General features: G+C 30.1%; 10 protein-coding genes across 10 annotated transcripts; 3 read left to right on the top strand and 7 right to left on the bottom strand.

Annotated features, from left to right (window-relative positions):
• Positions 1-894: 894 nt before the first annotated feature.
• On the bottom strand, positions 895-2487 carry PPL_06343 (glutathione S-transferase family protein; the record flags this gene model as incomplete). Its single annotated transcript, XM_020577202.1, has 6 exons — positions 895-1131; positions 1217-1346; positions 1427-1836; positions 2112-2159; positions 2220-2244; positions 2429-2487. 6 exons carry the CDS (start codon positions 2485-2487, stop codon positions 895-897), a joined length of 909 nt encoding a protein of 302 aa, XP_020432876.1.
• Positions 2488-2605: 118 nt separating this feature from the next.
• On the bottom strand, positions 2606-3901 carry PPL_06342 (ankyrin repeat domain-containing protein; the record flags this gene model as incomplete). The annotated part of the gene is made up of 1 exon (XM_020577201.1): positions 2606-3901. One exon carries the CDS (start codon positions 3899-3901, stop codon positions 2606-2608), a length of 1296 nt encoding a protein of 431 aa, XP_020432875.1.
• Positions 3902-3971: 70 nt separating this feature from the next.
• On the bottom strand, positions 3972-5050 carry PPL_06341 (uncharacterized protein; the record flags this gene model as incomplete). Its single annotated transcript, XM_020577200.1, has 2 exons — positions 3972-4078; positions 4105-5050. 2 exons carry the CDS (start codon positions 5048-5050, stop codon positions 3972-3974), a joined length of 1053 nt encoding a protein of 350 aa, XP_020432874.1.
• A 438-nt stretch (positions 5051-5488) lies between these two features.
• PPL_06340 (uncharacterized protein) lies at positions 5489-5563 on the top strand (the record flags this gene model as incomplete). Its single annotated transcript, XM_077398159.1, has 1 exon — positions 5489-5563. One exon carries the CDS (start codon positions 5489-5491, stop codon positions 5561-5563), a length of 75 nt encoding a protein of 24 aa, XP_077254272.1.
• A 76-nt stretch (positions 5564-5639) lies between these two features.
• PPL_06339 (uncharacterized protein) lies at positions 5640-9767 on the top strand (the record flags this gene model as incomplete). The annotated part of the gene is made up of 6 exons (XM_020577199.1): positions 5640-5647; positions 6664-6716; positions 6784-6847; positions 7603-7669; positions 7903-7935; positions 8895-9767. The coding sequence occupies 6 exons, from the start codon at positions 5640-5642 to the stop codon at positions 9765-9767; spliced, it is 1098 nt and encodes a 365-aa protein (XP_020432873.1).
• An 83-nt stretch (positions 9768-9850) lies between these two features.
• utp15 (U3 small nucleolar RNA-associated protein 15 homolog) lies at positions 9851-12011 on the bottom strand (the record flags this gene model as incomplete). Its single annotated transcript, XM_020577198.1, has 4 exons — positions 9851-10609; positions 10713-11034; positions 11090-11500; positions 11623-12011. 4 exons carry the CDS (start codon positions 12009-12011, stop codon positions 9851-9853), a joined length of 1881 nt encoding a protein of 626 aa, XP_020432872.1.
• A 576-nt stretch (positions 12012-12587) lies between these two features.
• PPL_06337 (2-nitropropane dioxygenase) lies at positions 12588-15747 on the top strand (the record flags this gene model as incomplete). Its single annotated transcript, XM_020577197.1, has 6 exons — positions 12588-13124; positions 13272-13642; positions 13745-13825; positions 14109-14563; positions 14795-15399; positions 15667-15747. The coding sequence occupies 6 exons, from the start codon at positions 12588-12590 to the stop codon at positions 15745-15747; spliced, it is 2130 nt and encodes a 709-aa protein (XP_020432871.1).
• A 256-nt stretch (positions 15748-16003) lies between these two features.
• On the bottom strand, positions 16004-18406 carry PPL_06336 (putative prolyl 4-hydroxylase alpha subunit; the record flags this gene model as incomplete). The annotated part of the gene is made up of 5 exons (XM_020577196.1): positions 16004-16334; positions 16421-16553; positions 16657-16858; positions 17671-17752; positions 18399-18406. The coding sequence occupies 5 exons, from the start codon at positions 18404-18406 to the stop codon at positions 16004-16006; spliced, it is 756 nt and encodes a 251-aa protein (XP_020432870.1).
• Positions 18407-18995: 589 nt separating this feature from the next.
• PPL_06335 (uncharacterized protein) lies at positions 18996-20336 on the bottom strand (the record flags this gene model as incomplete). The annotated part of the gene is made up of 3 exons (XM_020577195.1): positions 18996-19576; positions 19623-19886; positions 19964-20336. The coding sequence occupies 3 exons, from the start codon at positions 20334-20336 to the stop codon at positions 18996-18998; spliced, it is 1218 nt and encodes a 405-aa protein (XP_020432869.1).
• A 911-nt stretch (positions 20337-21247) lies between these two features.
• On the bottom strand, positions 21248-22476 carry PPL_06334 (uncharacterized protein; the record flags this gene model as incomplete). Its single annotated transcript, XM_020577194.1, has 4 exons — positions 21248-21316; positions 21623-21720; positions 22034-22098; positions 22310-22476. 4 exons carry the CDS (start codon positions 22474-22476, stop codon positions 21248-21250), a joined length of 399 nt encoding a protein of 132 aa, XP_020432868.1.
• Between the last annotated feature and the right edge of the window lie 616 nt (positions 22477-23092).

Raw genomic sequence — 23092 nt, 5'->3', positions numbered from 1 at the left:
GGTGCCACAGAGTGTAGCATAGATTGAGATATGGTGAGGTGATAGATCTGCATTGGATTTGAGATAGCCAACTGGTATAATAACAAACTTTGGAAGAATCAGAGGATGAAAGTAGGAATCTGTTGAATATCCACACGTGTTGCGCATCATTACGAAGTTGGATTCCCATAGTGAGATGCCACCACGTAACCATGGTTGTACAGCTCTGGTCTTTTTCATTGTGTTTTTATACTTCTTGGAGTCGATTTTATTTTCTTTCGACTTCATGCATTAAACTCTTCAAAATGTACTTTGTTTGACTATTGATATTTTATGATCATTTATTATTTACATAACTGTTTAGAGACTAGACCAACAGAAATGTCATATCAGATGAAAAACGAATTATCATAATGAATAACAACAACAACCTTAATTTAAACAATCAACGAATATATTCGTTTTGTGTACACATATATTTCTTGCATTTATACGGATGGTAAGTTTATATACCTCTCGATCGATAACATAGCAACTACGCGACAAACTAGTACTAACTAACTAATTTTATTTTTATGTTCATCAACTATTATCGAGTAATCTAATTTTACTCGCTAGTATGCATGCGATCGATGAGACTTCTTATTAAAGAGGTCTATACGGACTTGACTCTGGTTATATTTATATATATATTTATATGTATTGAATACAAATACTTACAGTTGATATATATAATATAATTCTTATTTTAGAACAAGAGTATAGAGCTATCCTAATCGGAACAATTGGAAGTTAAACCAAATGATTTCATTTTAAAGTAGTAAATAATAAAAGATCATAAAACTTCAATAATCAAATAGAAATATAGATTTACAAATATTTCTAATGTGTAGATAAAGATATCAAAGCTAGTTTTTATTGTTTAGATTGTTGGTCATCGTCAGATTTACCATTTTGACCAAACATGATCTTTCTTTCTTTATCAGTGACTGGTTTATGTGGATTCTTCTTTAGATCTTCTTCAGCTTCAGTGACAACTTTGTTTACTGATGGAATTGATCTCACTCTGTCAATATATTTAAAGACATTTGGGAATTCTTGACTTGTAAACTCTGGATGCATATAAATATATCTTATCCATGCATAAATTGCCTAATAATAAATAATAATAATTTTAATTAATATAAAATAATAAAAAAAAAAAATTAATTGTTCATTTGTAAACTAATAAACATACCATATCTGCAATTGTATATTGATCAGCAACAATAAAAGTATGATCTGCCAATTGCTTCTCCAAAACATGGAATAATCTTGAAAGTTCATTTGAATATCTTTTAAGAGCATATTCAATCTTTTCTGGTGCACTGTAATCATTTATTATAAATTTAGAAATTAATAAAAATTAAAAAAAAAAATATATTATTCATTAAAACAAACAACATACTATTTATCGAAATGATTGAGATTTCCTTGTGTTGGACCCAAACCAGACATTTGCCAGTATAACCATCCTAAAACTTGAGTGTTTCCTTTGATATCGGTTGTTGCATTTGGTAAGTATTTACCATTACCGTAATGAGTTGCCAAGTATTGAAGAATGTTTCCAGATTCAAAAACAGCGAGACCACCTTCCACATTTCGATCAAAAATAGCTGGTACTTTTGAATTTGGATTGATCTTTTTGAATTCTTCAGTGAACTGATCACCATCTCTGAGACTTAAAACATTGAAATTATAAGGAATGTTCAATTCTTCCAACGCAAAAAGAACTTTGTGAACATTTGGTGTGCTTGCACCATATAATTCGATTTTAGAAATTGTAATTTGAATTAATGAGTTCTGTCCACATTCATTCTATTTATCTCTTTTTTTTCGCAAAAAAAAAAAAAAAATGATCACCATTTTTGTTTTTTTTTGTTATTTTTTTTGCTCCATCCCAATATAAAACTTAATAAATCAATTTTTACTTCTTAAAAAAAAAAGGTTATTATTTTATTTTAAAGAAAAAACAAAGAACATTCCAACCATAATCAAATGATTGTTTTAAATTAAACAGCAATATAATTTATCGATTTGATCAAAGCTCAACAAGATCTCATCACAGCAATCAAATCAATTCTCAATTTAACTGAAAAACCCCCTGAGATCTGTCCACATTCTATAATTTTATCTTTTGTCTAAAAAGAAAAAAATGGACAACGAAAAAAAACTTAATGGTAAATCCATCCTTTTAATACAACGTTTAATAAAACATATATACCACTTTAGTTATAATAAAAAAAAAAAAAAAAAATTTTGAAATTATGTGTAGAAGTACGTAGTTAGTGAAATGGTTCATTCGTGGGCCTTCTATGAACCCGAGTCGAAGACACGAAACCACTGACTTTCGAGTATAAAATGCTATCAACTGCAACGCCTCTTTAGTAACGACTTCTCATTCAAAAACTCTTTCAATAGAGTCATTGATGCAGTAATATTAAGTTGATCAGACAAATAAATATGCATTTGTATTTCTCAAATAAATATGTAATAAAAAGAAAGAAATTGTAATTTTTAAATAAATTATTCTATTTGAATAATTAAAAAAAGATATATATTTATATTTATATTTTGATATATTTTCTTAAATAATATTAAATCTATTCTTCTTTTTGAATGAATCCACAGAAAAGTTGATATTCTTTAAAAGTTTCTTATCGAGTGGAACATTGTATTCGTGGTGGTACAGTCTTATGAGATCGAAATGTTTGTAGTTGGTTGCGTGTTTCATGAGTGTGGCCAGTACCTTCTTTGAGACTTTGAAGCTTGCCAGTAGGTATCTAATGATATTGGCGTTACCATTGAATGTTGCCGACGTGATGAAATACTCGACTTGCTGTGCATCCATATCGATCTTGTGTTGATGAATTAGATACTCCAAGAGATCTTTCTGTCCCCAGATACATGCCTCCACAGCAACTCTGGTTGCCAGTGTCTTTATTCCAAGCTTGGCTGTCTGACCTTCTTTGGTTTGTTGGTGCAGCTTCGCCATCGATTCAAACAGATCAGAGTCACCGGTCTTGGCAACCATTTGCCATAGCTGTCTGCTAATACTAATGTCTTCGATACGATGTTCAATCAGATATTTCAATACATCGGAGTCACCATTGACGAATGCCTTTACAAATATATCCTGTAGAGTATCTGCATCCAAGATATTGGCAGATGACAAAATCTTGATAATCGGATCCAATTGTCCATCAATGTTATTGTTTGTTTGTGGTGTCGAACATGTTGTGGTTGTTGTAGTGGTAGTAGTGGTTGTTGTTGATATGGTTATTGTAGATTTATATGCTTCGTCAATATAGTTATTAATATCATCTAAATTGGAATTGGGAAGTTCAGAACTATTGTTTTCCTTCTCAACATTGGTTGAGTCTGTAGATCGAGTTGAAATTGGTGATGGTGTGGACGTTAGTGTTGGAGTTGGGATTGGCGATGGTGTTGTTGAAGTGGATATGGTACTATCGTGCTCTAGACTAGCTTGTAATATTTCAATGGGGTAGTAACAAGTGTACTCCAGTGGTTTACAAAATTGGTAGGAAGTGTCGAGTGGATAGGTTTTGATATTATCACGAATATATTTGATGATATCGTTGTGTTTGGCAAAGTAGGCGAGTTGGACTGCGCGATATGTGAGTGTTTCCAGTTGGTTTTCCAGGAGATATTGTACAATGGAGAGACTGCCAAGTGAGCACGCCAACTGGAGGAAAAGCGATGGATGTGGATTCTTGAAACTTCGGATTGTGAATTTGAAGAGCTCGACATCGTTGAAATGCACAGCCGTCCTCAGAACAGAGTTGACCATTGGCCCGATGACTTTCTCACGATTAAGATGTATCCAACGGATATATAAACTGTACAATGCTGGATCGGTCATCTTTGGTGAGATCGGGGGAATGGAAACCTTGGGATTGCCACGCTCCACATAGGTTATAATTTTGAAATGTTCACGATTGATCGGTAAACTCGAGTAGTCCAACAAATCCGACAAATAAAGATAGTATTCTTTGAGTGAACATGATATAAATACCAGTTGGAAAGTCTCGTAGACCGCCTTGAAAAATTCGAAATCGCCCATACAGCAGAGCAGTCGGAACAGATCCTCCATCGGTCCCGAGAGGAAAAATCCAACTTTTTCAAAGAGATACTGGGCAATTGGCAAATGACGATAGGTAAGAGCGAGTTTAAAGAGTGTTGGAATCGAGTTGGATGCCAGTGGAAGTTTATCAGCCTTTCGTTTGGCCAGCAGGAATTTCATGGTTTCCAAGTGGCCATAGCGTACCGATATCTCCAATGCATTCGGTGGTAATACACAGTTTTGTTCCTCTACCAAATAACGTAGTATTTCTATATTTCCATATTCGAGAGCTGCGTCCACCATCACTGGAAAACTACCACTGAAATAATCGGATTTGGTGGTGAGAAGACGATGAAAAACATTGGCATCCAAGCATTTTCCAGCCAAAAGTGTAATTGAACGCTGATTAAACACCAATGTGCGATTTCCGTTTAGTTTGTCGACCAGAAGTCCAATGTATCCGTTGGTAATGATCCATTCCGCCGAGATGATCTGGTGGTATTTGAGATATTGAAGTGGACGATACGATATGGAATCGGATAGGATCGATCGCTTCGTCAGTAGATGTTTTGTAATCTCGTTGACCAACGATTGGTTGGTGAAAACCTTGAAGAATGCAACGGTCAACACTCTGCATTGGTAGGTATCGGCTGTACGCTGGTCGTCTGGCGACTGATTGCCAAGGTAGAAACTATCGGGTGTCTGTTCATTGTGGGTGGAGGTTGTCGAAGGTGACTGTTTTATACAGGACATCATACTTTCAGTACTATTATTTACACTGCTGCTCTTACTGCTACTCTTGCTGCTACTGGCGCTGTTACTGCTGCTACTACTGCTGCTACTACTTCCACCAATAGCTCCACCTCCACTACCCTTTATAGAATTCTGAAGTTGTGTAAACAACGTACTTGTTAATAAATTATATCTAATTGAATCTCTTTTTCCCATTTTCAAAAAAAATAAATAATAAATAATATTTTAAATTTCCGGAAAATTAAAATATTTAATAGATTGACGAACAGACGAAATAAAAATTAATTAAATTAAAATAGAATGGAAAATTGATTATTATAATAATGGAAATAAATAAATTGTAATAAATAAATCTAAATTTTTAATTTTAATTTCTTTGTATTCTAGAAAGTTGAGTTGTTCTGTATTTTAAAATTACAAATTTAAATAGTGGAAATGATTATTATAATATTTAGGTAATGACCAATTGAATTGATTGTGTTGTAATGCTTTGTTTTTGATTGAATTTTGTTTATGTTTTAATATGATGGTGATGAGATGGTGAGTTAAACCGGTAGTGATTGATTTTATTGCTTGATAAAATATTTGTTTAGAAATAAATAAAAAAATACTATTATGGTTAATATTATAAAAATGTGTAGACAATTAACTACAGCGACAACAACTACTACTTCTACAATAGCATCGAGACGGCAACAACAACAATAACAACAATAACATGTGATTTGCGATCGTTGTTATTGTTGTTTTTGAATTAATAATATAAATTTCTGAATACAAAAATATGAATTGGTAAAGAGTGCTCGATTGAGAGTTGAGTGATAGAAGTTAATTGATTTCTAAAATATAAGGTGTAACCAATAAGTTATATAATGAAATATTGTTATTTTTTTGTTGTTGTAATTAATTAATCAACTGATTTGATTCACTCAAATCGATCAATCAAACAACTTATATGTATATTGTTGTTTGTTGATCAAATTAGTTTTAGTGGGTACCTATTTTTGTATGTATGATTTATGCCATTTCTGATTCATAAATAAACAAAGAGAGATGACTGATTCTTTATTGTTTTTTATTTTATTTTATTTTCATTTCTGGTGTGCTGTTGTGATGTGTTTGTGTTTAATGTGTTAATTTATATGTTTGAGGGTGGTGTTAGATTTGAAGTTGTGTTGGGGTTGCTTGTTTGGGGTTGAAATTTCAATCGACAAATTAAATAGACTCCACTACCATATGGTGGCTGTATATAGAATGGTAGCGTTGGCAATATGGTTGAACAAAAACATGTTTTGACCCAAACACACCAACAGCACTAAGATGATTCAATAGTAAAAGTTAAGATTTGTGGTTGAATTATTCCGTGGTATATAATTAAATGCATCACATCATAATATTTTTATATATATTAAATTCTACCTCCACGTTATTATATCTATATATATGTTGGTAATCACTGCTAGCTTTTCTATCTTCTCTCTCTTGGTGTTTTTTGTTTTTAATTATTGGGTCTTTTGTCAAAGACGAATTTTATTTAGAAGGTAAGAAGATGTGAGAGTGGGGAGTAGTAGGAGTGGAATGATGATGGGAGATATGAGGGAATATGGGGGTGTTGTAATCCAATGGAATTTATAAATGTATTTGATATTAATACTCTTTAATTAATTTATCTTATTTTCTTATTATTTATATTACTATTATTATTATTATTATTATGATTCTGATGTAAACATAGAGTAACAAACAAAGTAATCCAAAAATAAACAATTCTTTTTTGTTTTGTTTGAAATTAATATTTTAATTTACAGTGCACCATGTTTGATTCTATTATCATTGGTTTTGAAATTAAAACATACAATTGGTAGAAAACATAAAAATTATATTTTTTGATGTCAAATAATTGAAGATTGGCTTGTTTGATTTTTAAGATGAACGATTATACTCTATTGCTTTAGAGAGTAGATGTGCTGTGCTGTGCTGTGAAGTAAAGAGGTTTGTTTGTTGGTTTTGGTGGTTGAATAGATTTGTTTCAACAAAAATGGGGGTGATATATCAACAAATGCCAAAAAGTTGTTTACTTGACTGTTTGATTGTTTGATTGATTGCTCGTGCTAATTAGAGATTTGAAATGTCTATGCAATCAATAAAAAGACTCACTTCATAACAAATATATTGTATGTACTGATGGTTTGTTTTTTTTTGATCAAACAATTTAGGCAAAAAAATTAAAAAAACCAATCAAAAAAAAAAAAAAACTTTTTCTTATTTTTATTTTTGCAATGATATGGTGTTTTTTGTTGGAACGTAAGTTTATTGGAGCCAAAAATATGGTGTTAAAAGTAAAGTGAGTTGTTTATAACAATAAAGATGACATACTTTTACTTTAATTTTTGATTGAAATGTGAAATAAAACTTTATTTGTTAACTTTATATGCTATATGATTATTATATTATATCTGATATATATTATTTTGTTCTTTTCTTGTTTCTTTTATTTTAATTTATAAATTTACAATTAATTATAGTATTATATATTACAACAACTTTTTATTTATATATATATGTTTATTATTATTATGTTGAAAGAGTTGGTTTATATCAACTAATATCTATGATTTATATTTTACAATGATGATAATAAATAAAGGCAACACACCTGACATTAAAACCTCCAATGTTGTATATTTTTTCTGATAGTTTATTTATTCGTTGAAAAAGTTGGCTCCTCATTTTTTTAAATTTTATAGGGGTAAAAAGAGGTTTGGTCTCTCAATACCATCAAATTTGATACAATTTTTTAAACCACTGATTCGTGCAAGCGGGTGTTTTTTTTCTGCCCTTTTTAATGCCTGTCGCAAAATCTCGAAAATTTTTGGATATCGATCATCTCTCTGGATCTGATCAAGTTTTGAAGATCATCAAATCTATTTAAAAATAAGTTGATAAAAATAGTTAAAAAAACTGATATTTCTTTTTATTATTATTATTTTAAATATTCAAAATTCAATAAATAAACAAATAAATATTTATTTTATTTAATATATAAGATCTATCGTCAGTTACAAATTTCCACAAGTCGTGTTAGATTCTACAATCGCACTACGCATTTTTTTAATTTATATTTTGTTTGTGAAACCACAATAAGATATATATATACAAAATTACATATATTTTTATTCATTTTATACACATGTACCACAATTTCAAAAATTATTGATCATTTATGATTTTATTAAAATTTAATCACAGATTTAATAACAAACAAATAGATATTGTCTTATCTTTTCTTTAAATCAAATATTTATTTAATTGATGTGTTTCGAAAACCTCTATCTCTTTATTTCCCAACCACTTACTTTTTCACCACCTGAACCAAAAGACAAATAGATTGGAATGTCCACATCCTACATAAATTAAATATCTAACAACAATCAATGTACATGAAATTTAAATATAATAGTGGTAGACTAACACTTGATTATCTGTTTACTTTTTTCAGTCATACAAGGTGGTTTATTTTCGTTTAATAATTCAAACTTGATAACATTGGATTTTCGTTCTTTATTATTATTTTTTTGTTTATACAAATAGTGATTGATTAGTTTGATATCAACATGTTAAGATAACTCATACTAAAAGCAAAAAAAAAAAAACAGATTAATGTCAAACACTTACACTTGGTGTAAGTATCTAACAATTATTGTCCACTTGGTTAAACAATACTGATCACTATCTCAACGTGTAGATTTCGAGTATTTCCAGTTTATAGAATATGATAATATTCAAATTGCTCAATTTACAAAAAAAAAAAACAATCTGACCCATTTATATTTTACTTAACTTAATGGAGATATAAATAATAACATACTTACTCCTTTGATCAAACCATGATTATAAATATAGCTCAATTCAACAATCTTTATTTCAATTTATTATAATCAAATCAAATATAAACATCAACATCAATAATCTTTTACTTTTTTATTTATAGAAAATATCTTATTTTTAAAATAACTATCTATATAAATAAAGAAAATAGAATTTAGAGATGTTTATTCTAAAATATTTACTATTAACTATTGTTTTGGTTAATGTTGCGCTTGGTGCAACAGAGACTGCATTGAACTATCAGATCAGACCGAGTGGTATTACATGTGCACCTACCGCTGAGAATTGTAAACGTTTTATTGCCACCCAAGTCAATCAGGGAGCCAAGAAGGTAGCCGATGTCTACCTGACATCGATCAACTTTGTCAGTCAAATCAACAAGACAGCGGCACTCTCTGCACCGCCAGGTGAGTTGTTGGTCGAGGGTTATCTTCGTTCGACAGCGGTGCGTGGTGAAACGTTCTATCGTATCGATACCACACAAGTCTATCGTTTGTTACCGCTGATTGAGAACAACAAGCCAAGCGGTACATTCTTCCATTTCGGACTGTCACACGTCGAGTGCTCCACCGGTGGAAACTGTCCATACTTGAGAGTGCACACTCTCAACACCAACAACCTGACCAACGCCGAGGGTTTCATCAATCCCTACGAGAAATACCGTGGATTCCCAAGAGGTTGGTTAGAGGAGCGTTTCCTCGATGGTAGTTCAGCCGCCGTCTCACAGGGTTCGTTTGTCAATAACAAGATAGAGATTACCGGTGTCTATGTCAACCTCTTTGATCCCAATCCAGTTTGTCCACCATTTACCAATCCACAATGTTCAAACGCTCAAGTAGCAACCTATATGCGTAGCAATCGTCGTTGTCTCTCTGCCACTGGATGCGTCACACCTAAACCCACCGTTTGTCCAAAGATCGTTTACACCTGTGAACCAGGCTACAGATTGGTATCGTTTGCAATGGCACCAAATGGATGTTACAGCTGGTATTGTGATGCTGATTTCTTACCAAAAACATATTAAATATAGTTAAATAAACGTTTAATCTTTTGAAACAAAAAAAAGTAAAAAGTAATAACAATTAAATTTAAAACGCTTTTATCAATTTATTTTTGTTGTTTCTTTGCCGATCTCTTTTGACTGGAACTTGGTACAGCTGTTACAACTTCTTCAGCTTTTCTCTTTGGAGTTGCTGCAACTTGTTTGACTGGTGTTTTACTATTATTATTATTGTTGTTGTTGGTTGTATTTTTCTTTGATGGTGTTTGAGTTACTACTTTAGTTGGTTTCTTTACTTCTTCTTCACTTTCGCTTTCGCTTTCACTTTCACTTTCATTTTCATCCTCACTTCCACTTTCACTTCCACTTTCTTCTTCTTCTTCTTCTTTTTCTTTTTCTTGTTGTTTTCCATTTGATTTATGATCATTGTTTGTTGTATTATCGACTTTTTCATCAGTTACCAATGTTTGATCTTGTTGTTGTTTTTGTACTTCTGTTGTTGTAGTTGTAGATGAGAATAATGAAGATGATTGTATCTCTTGATTACTGTAAAGTATTTCGAGTGCACCGGCAATCTTGAGGAATTCACTTTGTCTCTTTAGTTCTTCTCTTACCAGCACTTTAAGTTTATTGAGCTGCTTGGAGGTCTCGTTATCCTCGTACAATGCATACTTGTAGATATCCAATACTCTATCGACCAACATAACACCGCAAGACACATACTTTGGTGATTGCATCATCTTTCCAATCATATCGAGCAATAACTTTAGACTAGCAGGATCTCTTCCTTCCAAGACCTTCTCCAATGCTTCACGTCTCGACAACTCACAAACAACCTTAAAAAATAAATCTGCTCTTCTTTCAATCTATAAGATAATTGTAAAATATATATACATTATTATTATTATTAATATTATGTTAACAAACTTATTATTATTATTATTATTTATATTATTATTTAATAGTTACATTTAAAACAGAATCGAATGCAGCTTTATGTTCGAATTTCTTTAATAGTTTGTCAACGTTGGAACACTTGAATTTACTGGCATCTACGATGGTCATTGGTCTGGTTGGAACATTCGACTTGCCGGTTGTCTTTGCTTTGTTTGTTTCGACAATCGCTCTCTTAATGGCAACTTGAATATTACCATTGGTAGTACCAACATAGAGTTTCTTATGATTCATTGTCATCGAGAGAATCGGATCATTGAACTTGATCGTACTAACAACACGATACGTTGAAGTACTATATACTTTTACCATATGATCTAAACCAGCTGATAAGAATCTAATAAAATTATTAATATATATATAAATCAATTGTTTTGTAATTATTAACTTACTTTGTTCCTTTTGAATTTAAATATAATGATGTAATGGTTTTTACATGATTTCTAGATTGATAGACTTGCTTACCGGAGAGTAAGTCCCAGATACAGATGTGAGTACCACCGGCTGACACTGCCATTGCACCAGACTTTAGAACGATGATGTCCTCTACGGGTGCACCGTGGTCGAGTGTATGAATGCAGGTGTCGGTGTTGAGATCCCAGAGTTTTACCTTGTGGTCGTAACCACCACTCAACCAAAGATTCTCTTTGGTCGGGTGACCACACAATGCACGCACCTGATCGTTGTGCTTACCTATAACTCTACTCTCCTCGGCATCTCCAATATCCCATACTCTAACACTATGATCGTTAGATCCAGATATCAATTTACTCTTTCCAATGAATTTAACAACATGTACAGAACTTTATTATTTTTGTTTGTTTGTTTGTTTGTTTGTTTGTTTGTTATAGAAATAATAATAGTGTTAGTGTTTATACTTTTATGAAAAGATATGATAAAAATCAATAATACTACGACTACTTACCCAGTATGTCCTTTAAATGTTCTAAGATTACTCTTTGCTTCCAAGTTGTATAGTTTGATGTTGGATTGCTCGTCAGAGATAGCGGCAAGTCTGGCGTCAGAACGGAAGTTTGCACAGAGTGCATTGTGTTCTTTGTAGTCGGCGATATTCTTCTCGGCGGTGGTCGATAGCAGTGACTTTGGATCGAGATTGAACAACATCACTCTCTTGTTGAATGTAACCATCATTCTGTTGTCGCTATCGAATGTAATACCATTGACAGAGCCATAGCCATATGGCTTGGTCTTGGTCTGTTTCATATCCCACTTGTTCGCTGCATTGCCATTTGGATTGACAAACGGTAGTGGTACATCCGGTAGTTGATGTAAGAAAGTATAGTCATCTGCCATTTTTTTAATCAATCTATCTATATATAAATATATATTACTAACTACTTGATAATAAAATACTATATAAATATTAAAATGGGTAATAATGAATTTATAAAAAAATTACTTAACAATCAAATTTTCGGTCGTTTTTTTTTTTTTTTTGCCAAAACAAAAATTTTTAATTATTTATTTATTTTTTATTTTTTTTGATCATTCTCAATACATTATGTAAATGATTAATTATTTGTTCTATAATTAGTTTATAAATTTAATATTAATAATAAAAAATGGAAGAATTTGTAAACATATTTATAAAATAGAATCATATTATAATGATGTTAAAAAAAATTTTATTTTTAATCTTTTTATATAAATCTAAAAAAAAAAAAAAGATATAATATATAAAATGATTATTACTGAAAAAGACAATTAATATTAAGATCATTGATGAACTTCTATTATATGTATAAAAAATTCTTACACACATTTCATCACCACACATAAATATTTTATTTTTTCATTTTTTATTACTATAGTAATAATTACTTGTTTTGTTTTTATTTCTTGACTTATTATTAAATACATAGAATAATTATGTCACATAACTATTTAAAACTATTAAAATATCCTATTATACAAGCGCCTTTATCGGGTGGTACGACCAATCCCAAGATGGTGTTGGAAGTACTCAAACAAGGATGTATGGGATCACACGGTTGTGCTTATTTAAGTTTGGATCAATTGCGTTCGGATTGTAAGGAGATCGTCAATGGTGTAAAACAACAACAACAACAACAGCAGCATTTGAATGTACCTTTCAATATAAATTTGTTTGCACCGTCACTACCATCCGATTGTCTTCCGGGTACTGAACATTGGCGAACAGTTGTCGAACCAAAAGTCAAGAGGATGAACGACTATCTAAATAGCCATTTTCGAACAGAGTTGGGACTGCCTCACCGTACCATAGAGAGTTTCGTCATACCCGATGACAACCAAAGATTTCAACAGCAATGTCAAGTGGTTCTCGAGGAACTCGGTCAATTCTCTGGACCGAAAGTACTGAGTTTCACATTTGGAATTCCTGATACCGCTGTGTTACAACGTTTTAGAGATGCTGGTTTCATGTTGGTAGGTTCCGCTACGAATCTGGAGGAGACGTCGTTGTTGGAGCGCACCAACGCGGTCGACGCCGTCGTACTCCAGGGAATGGAGGCCGGTGGTCATAGAGGTGCGTTTATCGACAGCGACAAAGCAGAACATTCCAATTTGATAAAGACTTTGGATCTGCTACGTCAGTGTAGAGATGCTGGCATTAAACTGCCATTGATCGGTGCTGGCGGTATACACAACCGGGAGGATATCGATACGATGTTGAGAAGCGGTGCATCAGCAGTTCAAATTGGAACTGCATTTATCAATTCACTGGAATCTACTTCCAATGTCAATTATAAAAAAGTTATTGAGATGTCGAATGGTGGAATATCAAAAGGTGATGGCGATGGTGATTCAATTGTTTATACGAAAGCATTCACTGGCAGATATGCAAGAGGTATAAAGAATAGATTTGTAGAGAAAATCGAATCAGAATTCAAGCCAGATGAAATACCACCATTTCCAATTCAACATATTTTAACAACTGATATTAGGTAAGATTGGATTGTCAGAGTTTAACTAAATGAGAGAATCGGTTCTCATATGATTAATCAATCTAACAACAATTTCTTTTTTTTTTTTTTTAAATAATGTAGAAAGAAAGCTCTGGAAGATGGTAGAACAGAATATACACATTTATGGATTGGTGAAAGTGCATCATTATCCAAGAATAGAAAGTCTATCAAATCAATAATCGAGTCTTTAATTTAATATACTTTTTTTTTTGAATAATAAATTGTAATATAGTTTTAAGTTAATTTATTTATTTATACTTTTCTAATTAATATCCAATACTATTAATAGAAATTTCTGTTTATTAAAAATGTCACATGACCATTATTATTTTGTCGTTTTTTATCGAAGTCCTTTATTTTGTTTTTAATTTTAAAAAAAGAAATCTTAATTTTTTTGATCAATGTTAGATTTTTTGATGTCTTATATAAATAATAATAATAATAGTAATAATAATAATAATAATGAGCAACATATATTAGTAAACTTCCCAAATGTATTGTTAAGTGAAATCATTAGTCATCTCAAGAATATCGATAGAATATGCTGGAGTTTAGTTTGTAAAAGATGGTACAATCAAAAAGATAGGTATCTACTGTTCGATACCGACAGAATCACATCGAAGGCACATCTCGATCATTTCAAACCACAGTACCGAATGGTAATGTCGAGATCCTTAGAGTTAAAGAATGATTGTAGTGTTTTATTCTCTATGAAAACAAGTCAAACTTCTGGTTTCGATTATTATATTGATTATGGTAACTATTTCTTATATAAGACTTTTATGATTGATATCAATGGTTGGATGTTAACTTATTCTTTATTATTATTATTATTATCAATAGGTACATTAAAAGATATTGATAAAATCTATACAAATGTTACATCGATTAGATTCTATAGTAAGTCAACCTTTTTTAGCATCAATAACAATAACAAGGAAGTTTATCAATCACTAAACTATCGTGTGAACTTCCCGAATGTAAAGAGAATCGATTTCTATCTGAAACCAAAGGAACCATTGCAACTAGATTACTTTCCAGAGCAATTGGAAACACTTACTTTTAGAGAGAATTTCACTATGCCCTTAGAACCTTATTCACTTCCGGCAACGCTGAAACACCTGGAAATAGAGTCGTACGACTTGCGTGAACTAAAGGTTGGATCGCTCCCACCAAATCTTACAGTGCTAAAGTTCTCTGGATACAGTCAGGCCATCGAAGCAGGTGTACTTCCACAATCACTCGTCAGACTGGAGAGTGCACCGATCACCTGGATTCCAGCGATAAAAACACTGGCTAGCCTGAAAACTCTTTCTTTCTACACCAGGTTTGGAAGTGAGACCGTTGACAATCTAATCAAGCTAGACGAGCTTCCTCCATCACTGACCGACCTCTCATTTAAATCAACATACCAACTACGCTCGGCAATTCCAACGGCTATCCGATATCTCGATATCGGAAGTTGTCAATACGATATGCAAGAGTTGTTTCCATCTGGATCGCGACCGAACTACCGATTCGAAATGTTAGCCATTGCAAAGCAAATACAATCCTATAGCTCACTTCAAGATATAAAAGTTAGAGCACTCAAGCTATATAATATGGATCGCGCGAGATCGATTGAATTGATACAGTTTCCAGTGGGTCTCGAGTGTTTGGATTTCAGTTATTTCAGCGCCGGACCAATCACAGCCGGAGCCATACCAAAGTCAATAAGAAAACTCACACTTGCCTCAGTAGGAAAGAGGATTCCTCCCTTACCAGACTCTGTAGAGTCACTCTGTTTAAGAGATAGCTTCGATGGAGATTGCATCGAACAGTTGTTCAACACCATCAGAGAGCGACAAAGACCACTTCAAAAATTGAAAATTACAAAACGAGAAATCGACATAAAATATACAATTCCGGCGACACTTCAGAACCTGATCATCAAAACTCGAGGACTACGTTGTCACATCCGAAAGTTGGATAGTATCCACTTCCTAATGTTTTACACTTTGGAGGACCGTGTGAAATTCGCCATTTTCGAATGGAGTTCGACCTTGGAAACTGTCCACAAATCCATGATCTATAAATTCACTTAAATAACAATAATAATAATAGCTATTGATAATTATAGTAATATTTATTTTAAAAAAAATCCTATTATATATTGTTGTTGTTGTTGCTATTATTATTAATATTGTTTGGTTGGTTGGTTTAATTTAATCTAATTGTAATTTATATTATATATTTTTAAATCAATTTGTTAAAAAATAAAAATGATTTAAAACAACTCTTCTTTTTTTCTTGCTTTTTTTTTTTTTGGATTAATATAGTTTAATTTAATTGTTGGAAGCTTCAAGGTGCGCTTGATCCAGTATTCTTTTGATTCACTAGTTTGATAGCTATCCATTTGGTTCCCTTGATGACAGGATCACCCTGATGCAATGATAATGGATCGACCTCACCATTCGGTTTGCAATTATAAAATAGGACGGCATCACCCTTGATAGGTTTTACTTTTACGTTTACCTCTGGGAATGATGTTTCACCACCCTCCTCTACATCTGCAAGATACATAAGTATAGTACATATACGCTGACCATACAGTCCAATCTTCATCGCTCCATTCGTAGTGAGTGGATTGAAATAATCGAAATGAGCTGATGTTTCTTCACCTGGATTATATCTATTGATTTTATTATCATCAATCATAACAATGAAAATTAATATTTCACACTAGAATATCTCCAATTGGATCATATAATTTCATACCTAATAACTTGCATAACTTCACTACTTTCTGTTAAATTTACAAATGTTTTCATTCTATTAAATATATTTTGAGTGACTGGATGATCTTCTTCACCTTCCTTCATAAACAATCCCCATCCACTTCTATGTACACCTAAATTTAAGTAAAAATGGATATGAAAATTTAAATGAAAATGGGATGTTAGGTAATCCGATCACATTAAATTTAATTTGGATAGTGATAGATATATAGATACCTGATGAAATTTCATTACATGGTTTAAGTTTATTTTTAGAGGTTTCAATCAAGTGTTCACATTCCTCATCAGTCAAAAACTTTGGTATTCTATATATTCTTGGTTTCTGGCTTACTTCAATAAGCTTTGGAATGTTATCTGTACTTGATTTATCTTTGTTGACCACTTCGGGGTCATCATTGCCTAACATCATCATCATCTTCTACTAAATTTAAATATAATGTTATTCTGAATAACAAACAAAACTATATTGATAAAAAAATACTATAAATGTTTGTGAAGTTTGTTTGTTAATTTTTGTTAGAAATAATTATTTATTGGTCAAAAAATTTAAATTATTATTATTTAATGGATAAAAGTTTTAAATGTTTGCTTTTTTTTGTTTTTCAATATTGAATGACTCTATTTATTTATTTTTATTTAATAAAATTTAAATGTACCACAAATTTTTGTAGTATAATGAATTTAAACCTTAATCATGATTATGTTTAGTTTTTGTTTTTCTTTTCTTTGTGATGTTTTTGGTTATTTTTTGTTTAAGTTAAAAACAACAAGCAAAATAAAACAGGTCATTCATTCATTGACCAAAAGAATGCTATTGTTTGATTGTTTTATTGTGTGTGTGTGCGTGTGTGTTAAATGTAGGAATGAAGATGAAAATGAAAAATAGCACATTATGTTGATTGAAGATTGTAAAATAAAAAATGATATTGGCACAAATAGCCTACGGTGTTTCTTTTTTTTTGAGAGTAATCACTCTATTCAATTTAAATGTTTCCAAATTTAAAAACACAGATCTGCCCATTCAGTCAAGGAAATGAGAACACACCACATTTCAAATTAAATTTTAAATTAACAAAACATAAGAAAGTTCGCAAAAAAAAAAAAAAAGTATTATTTAATTAATAATGACTAATCATTATTTGTGATAGAAATGTATATGTTGCTTAGAGATCAAACAAACAAACAAACCAATAAATAACTAATTACTTATTACTTTTATAATATATATACATACATTAATTTTACTACTTTATATTTATATTTATATCTATTGTTATTACTACTACTACTATTACTATTACTATTACTATTACTTTATTTTTGATTTTAGAAAATCTATCTTATCTATTTGTTTATTTTTTTTTAAAAAAAAAGAAATAAATTAAGTTTTAAGCTATTATTAGTTTAAATATTTAGATAGATTTTTGATAATAATTTTGTTCACTGTATTTTCACATTGAAGGTTTAATATTATTAAGTTGCGCAGGAAAAGGAAATAATGAGAATTAGTAGTCTTGTTCAAGTTTATTATTAAATTTTTGTTGTTTTTTTTTTGTTTTTGATACACTTGGTACACTATTATTATTATTTTTGTTATTATTATTGTTTTTTTGTTGCTCCTATGCTTATAGTTATAAATTCTCTTTTTGTAGCAATAACAACCACTTTTTTTTTTTCAAAAACATAATAAACTAATATCTTGCTTTTAAACCCCCACTTTTTGCTTATTATTCGATTCACATTCAATTTTATTCCATTCTATTCCTTAATGAAATAATATATATGTAAATGACTGCTTTGATAATCAACAACCAACTAAAATAAAATACCGGTATTTTATTCAACCTCCATTCATTAAGTGGGTATTGAATTATTTTTACATACACACCCAAACACAAACACACATAAACACAATTTTTAATTCAACGACAACAATAATAGCAACACATTTTACTTACTTACTCATTTTATACATATCACTCACACAAACACGCACACACACACTATTTCAATTTAGAATTGATAAAAGTGTATATCATTGATATCTCTCTCTCTCTTTGTCAATTGCAATTTAAAATGAGATCTCATTCTCAATACACATAGTAGAAGTAGTAGGTTTATTGTTATGTAAAACAACTATCATTAAAACATTTGTTATAATCACAGTGTGTAGGTGTTACACTTACACGACATACACAGGCTATTATAAAACATATATAAATATAAACACACACTTATAACTTGCACACTCTGATCAATATGTTTGTTTGTTTTTTTATTCCCGTAGTTTGTTTGTATCTGTGTGTGTAAGAATGTGTGTTTAACAACAAACATATATAACAATGCAACTTAAATTGAATTAGTTAACAAATTCGGCTTGAATTTGATTACATTCTATTGAATGGGTGATAAATCTCAATATAAATGAGATTTCTTTAAAGCCGTGCAAATTTAAATAGATCAATAAATAAATAGATAGATAGAATAAAATAATTAATTAGATATAATAAATAAATGTATTTGATAATAAAAATATATAATTTAATTTAAAATTGCTATTCAATATTTGAATTCTCCTCCTTTTCTTTCTCTTTCTCTTTTTCTCTTTCTTTCTCTTTCTCTTTTTCCTTTTCCTTATCTTCGGCGTCGTTGAATTTTCCATATTTGTCGGACTTTGTCTTTTTAGTTCTATGTACATAAAGATAGCGAGCGAATAACCCAACGGCGGTGAGAACTGCCAGGGTGCTGGAGACTCCAATGAGATACCAGATATACCAGGCGATTTGATTCTTACTCTTATTTTTGGTGTTGTTGTCGTCGCTGTAGTGGTCAGAGTGTGAACCTTCGTTGACAAAAGAGGAAGAGTCCTCTGCAGGTCTTAAATAACTATGATTATAATACACTTCATTCGAGGAGACAACACTTATTCTACAATTTGGATAGACTCTAACACCCAGTGTAATCACGATAGTTGTTCTATTCTTTGGATATACTTGATATATCTCACCACACGCATTAACAGTCATTAAATCAACAGGGAAATCGACCTCTGAAAACATTCCAACGATGACAGTCGTTGAATTTTGCCAAACATCATAAACCTTGGAAATATATGGTAATCCTAAAGAAATAAGAGCTATATTAGTATTTTTGTTTAATGTTTATAATATTATTATACATACTTCTATAAGTTTCGAATGTATCATTAATTAAAATGATTTGTTCATCATATATTATCAATTTACTTTTTCCATTATCAACATTGTTTAATGTTAAATAGTTTGAAGGCATTTTGCAAAGCAAATATGTATTGGAGACCATTTGTAATTTACACAACTGGCTATCTATCGAAATAGAATAAGATCGATTATTAAATTGCCCATAGATTGCCATTGAACTATCAGCAGCATTAAATTCCATTGACTGGATCGATTCATTTGGATAATCTATTATTGTAAACGAAAAATACATATTAGAAATATTTACATAATTATTTTAGTATAAGATTAATTTAGCTACATACAATAAATAAATTTAAAAATATTAGAAGAAGTATAATTATAGTTATCAACAATGGAAATGTTGATCATTGAATTATTTTCGAATTGTATGTACAGGTTACAATTGATAATTGTAGAATTTCTTATTTCGTTGATCTCGCATCGACTGGTTTTGTTGTTGTTTATGTTTGTCAAAGTGATTTGGTAGTTGTCTGGATCGTAGCTATTATTGAAACTTCCATATATATCAATCTGTGGTGGATCAGACCATCTCCAGCCACTATTTGGTATGGTCTTTACACTACTTATACTTGTTGTACTTTGTGAACTACAATAAGAGCCCAATATCAGCTCTGACACCAAAATAGATATTAAAATAAATTTGTAGATATTCATTGTATATTTGATTGTTGTTGTTTTTATTTCGAATCGATAGAAATTATTAAGATTTACTTTTAATAATTAGAATTATTATAATTTATAAATTAAAAAAAAGCTGATATATATATTTTATATACATTTAAAGATTAAGAATATTGATTTAATAGATTTACATGTAAAAATAAATAGAAATGGAACTGGTTTTTGTTAATGTTAACAAAATTATATGATTATATTTTGTGTTACTGAAATAGTGTATTCACAAGTGATCAATTTTAGAAATGGTATAACAAAGTTGCTTTTGATAATGATATAGATATATGTTTTGGTATTATTTAGTGAAAAATGATCAATAATATGATATCGAGGTTGTTTATTCTTTTCAACCCAATAAAAATGATTAAAAGAAGTTGAATTGGAATTGTTGTTGAGTATTTAAAAAAAAAAAAAAACAAATTTCTATAAGATTTCTAAATATATTTAGATAGGCAATTAAATGAGTCTGTGATACAGAGTTAACTTCAAAAAAGACATTTAAAATTGAAATATATAAATGTTGATCAGAAAGAAATAAACATATATAAATATTCATGAATTTACAATATATCACTAACAACATCCAAACTTACTAACTAATTTAAATAGAGCTAGGAAAGAGAATCAATTACTCCATCCTGAATTGAGGTTGATGGTGTTGGTTGCTCGGTAGCCAACACAACTCAAATCATTAATTTTTAAACTTTTAATCAAACATTAGAGAGTGGGTATCAACATCAACATCAAAACATTTAGTTAGTGTATATAACAACCACTCACTTAACCACAATTCCAATTCCCCCAATTTTAATAATAAACAATTTATTAATCAAATCATCAGAGCAACCATCATCATCATTCTCATCAAAAATAATAATATTCTCATCAATTTAATTAATAGTGAATGATAATTCAATTGTTCTCTGCTGATCAAACACATAATTTCCACCGGCAAAAATCTACACAATATAATATTTGTTTAGTTTAATAAACACATACACTCTAACTAGAGAGGTGGAAATGGAAGAGAGAGACAGAGGTGGTGTGGGTAAACATAATAAAATAAAAAAAAGATATAATTAATTTTAGTGATGTTGCAACACTTCCATTCCAGTAAGTATTAAAATGATTACTGAACCAATACCACTAAAACACACTCTCTACCAACAACACAATCAAATTCAACAACATCAACCTCAAAATTCAACACACACACACACATACACACATATTCAAATCTCAACAACTACTCTGACTATAATTACCACATCATCATCATCATCATCATCATCATTATCATATTGATACAATAAATATTCTGAAAGACTTATTAAATTCCAAACCAAAGAAAGTGAATAACAATCTTGATAAATTAAAATTTATAACCATTATAATAATAAGTAATTTCAAAAATGAATTATATCTGTGTTTTTGTGTTGTTGCTTTGTGATTGGATAGTTCGTGAACAAGTTTGTTCTTGTTGTTGAAAATAATAGTGACTGGACATATATATAAAATACATAAATAATAATAGTTGATCTATACAGTATGTATTAATAAATGTGTGTGTGTGTTGTTGAAAAGTATCTTATTATCTACATATATAGTAATTATCTAAGAACTCATCCATTAATAAGCAAGCATATATTTACATCTAAATTATATCATGCACATACTAACTTCACACATCACACTCAACACACGCTCATACCATACCATACCAATAACACCACTAACTTTGCTTTTATATATTATATACAAATAAATGATATTCTTTGGCAGGCAAACAAGCAAAACAAGTGTTAATAATGTTACATTATTAAACTTGAATTCAGTTGAATTGAATTGTGAAATGAAAATGAATATAAAACAAAAAATCTAAAAATAACCTTTAATAAGAAACAAACAACAACATTTAACATAGTAACAATAATAATAATAATAATATTGACCAATATAAATTATTATTATTGTCACTAATCGACCATCGACGACATGTTGTAACATTGTAAACAAGACGATCTACAAAGTAGCAATAGATATTTATTGTTAGTTGAATTGAATATTTGATTGTGCAATTAAAATAAAAGAATAAGATATCTTTTTTAAAAACATCCATATATCTCTATCTATACATGTACTTATATCATACAGTATTAAATCTATAAAAACAACTTGATTGGACGATGCTCATGATTATCTACGAAAAGTGAACATTACATTGATGTAAAAAACAACAATAATTCACCATCATCATAATCATAATCAAATAAATATAAAGTGTCTTTACTCTATCTACAACTAATTTGACTTACTATTAATTATTATCTTTATTACAAAAAAATAAAAAATAAAATAAAATAAAAATAATAATGATTATTAAAAATAAAATAATACTATTAATTATTATTATTATTATTATTTAATTAATTAATAGCTCTGACTTTGATTGCTCAAAAAAAAAATCAGAACGTGCCACTTCTTAGCTCAATACAAACGTTACTTGAAATTTTTGAATTTTTTTGAATGTTTTGTTTTTTGTGTTAGTGAAAACTAATAATTTGAATGTGAAGATAAACTCATAGCCAAAAAAAAAAAAAAAAAAAACATTAGATATCTTGTTCTTTTTCAAAAGTCTAATATATTATCATTATTAATTAAATTAATCATACAGTAATATATTTAGTTTTGGAAGTAGAGTTGATCCTATCCCAATAATAATAATAATAATATAT

Source organism: Heterostelium album (genome assembly GCF_000004825.1).
Source record: "Heterostelium album PN500 unplaced genomic scaffold PPL_contig15, whole genome shotgun sequence".
In the NCBI taxonomy this organism is placed as follows: Eukaryota; Evosea; class Eumycetozoa; order Acytosteliales; family Acytosteliaceae; genus Heterostelium; species Heterostelium album.
This window is presented reverse-complemented; position numbering and strand designations above follow the sequence as displayed.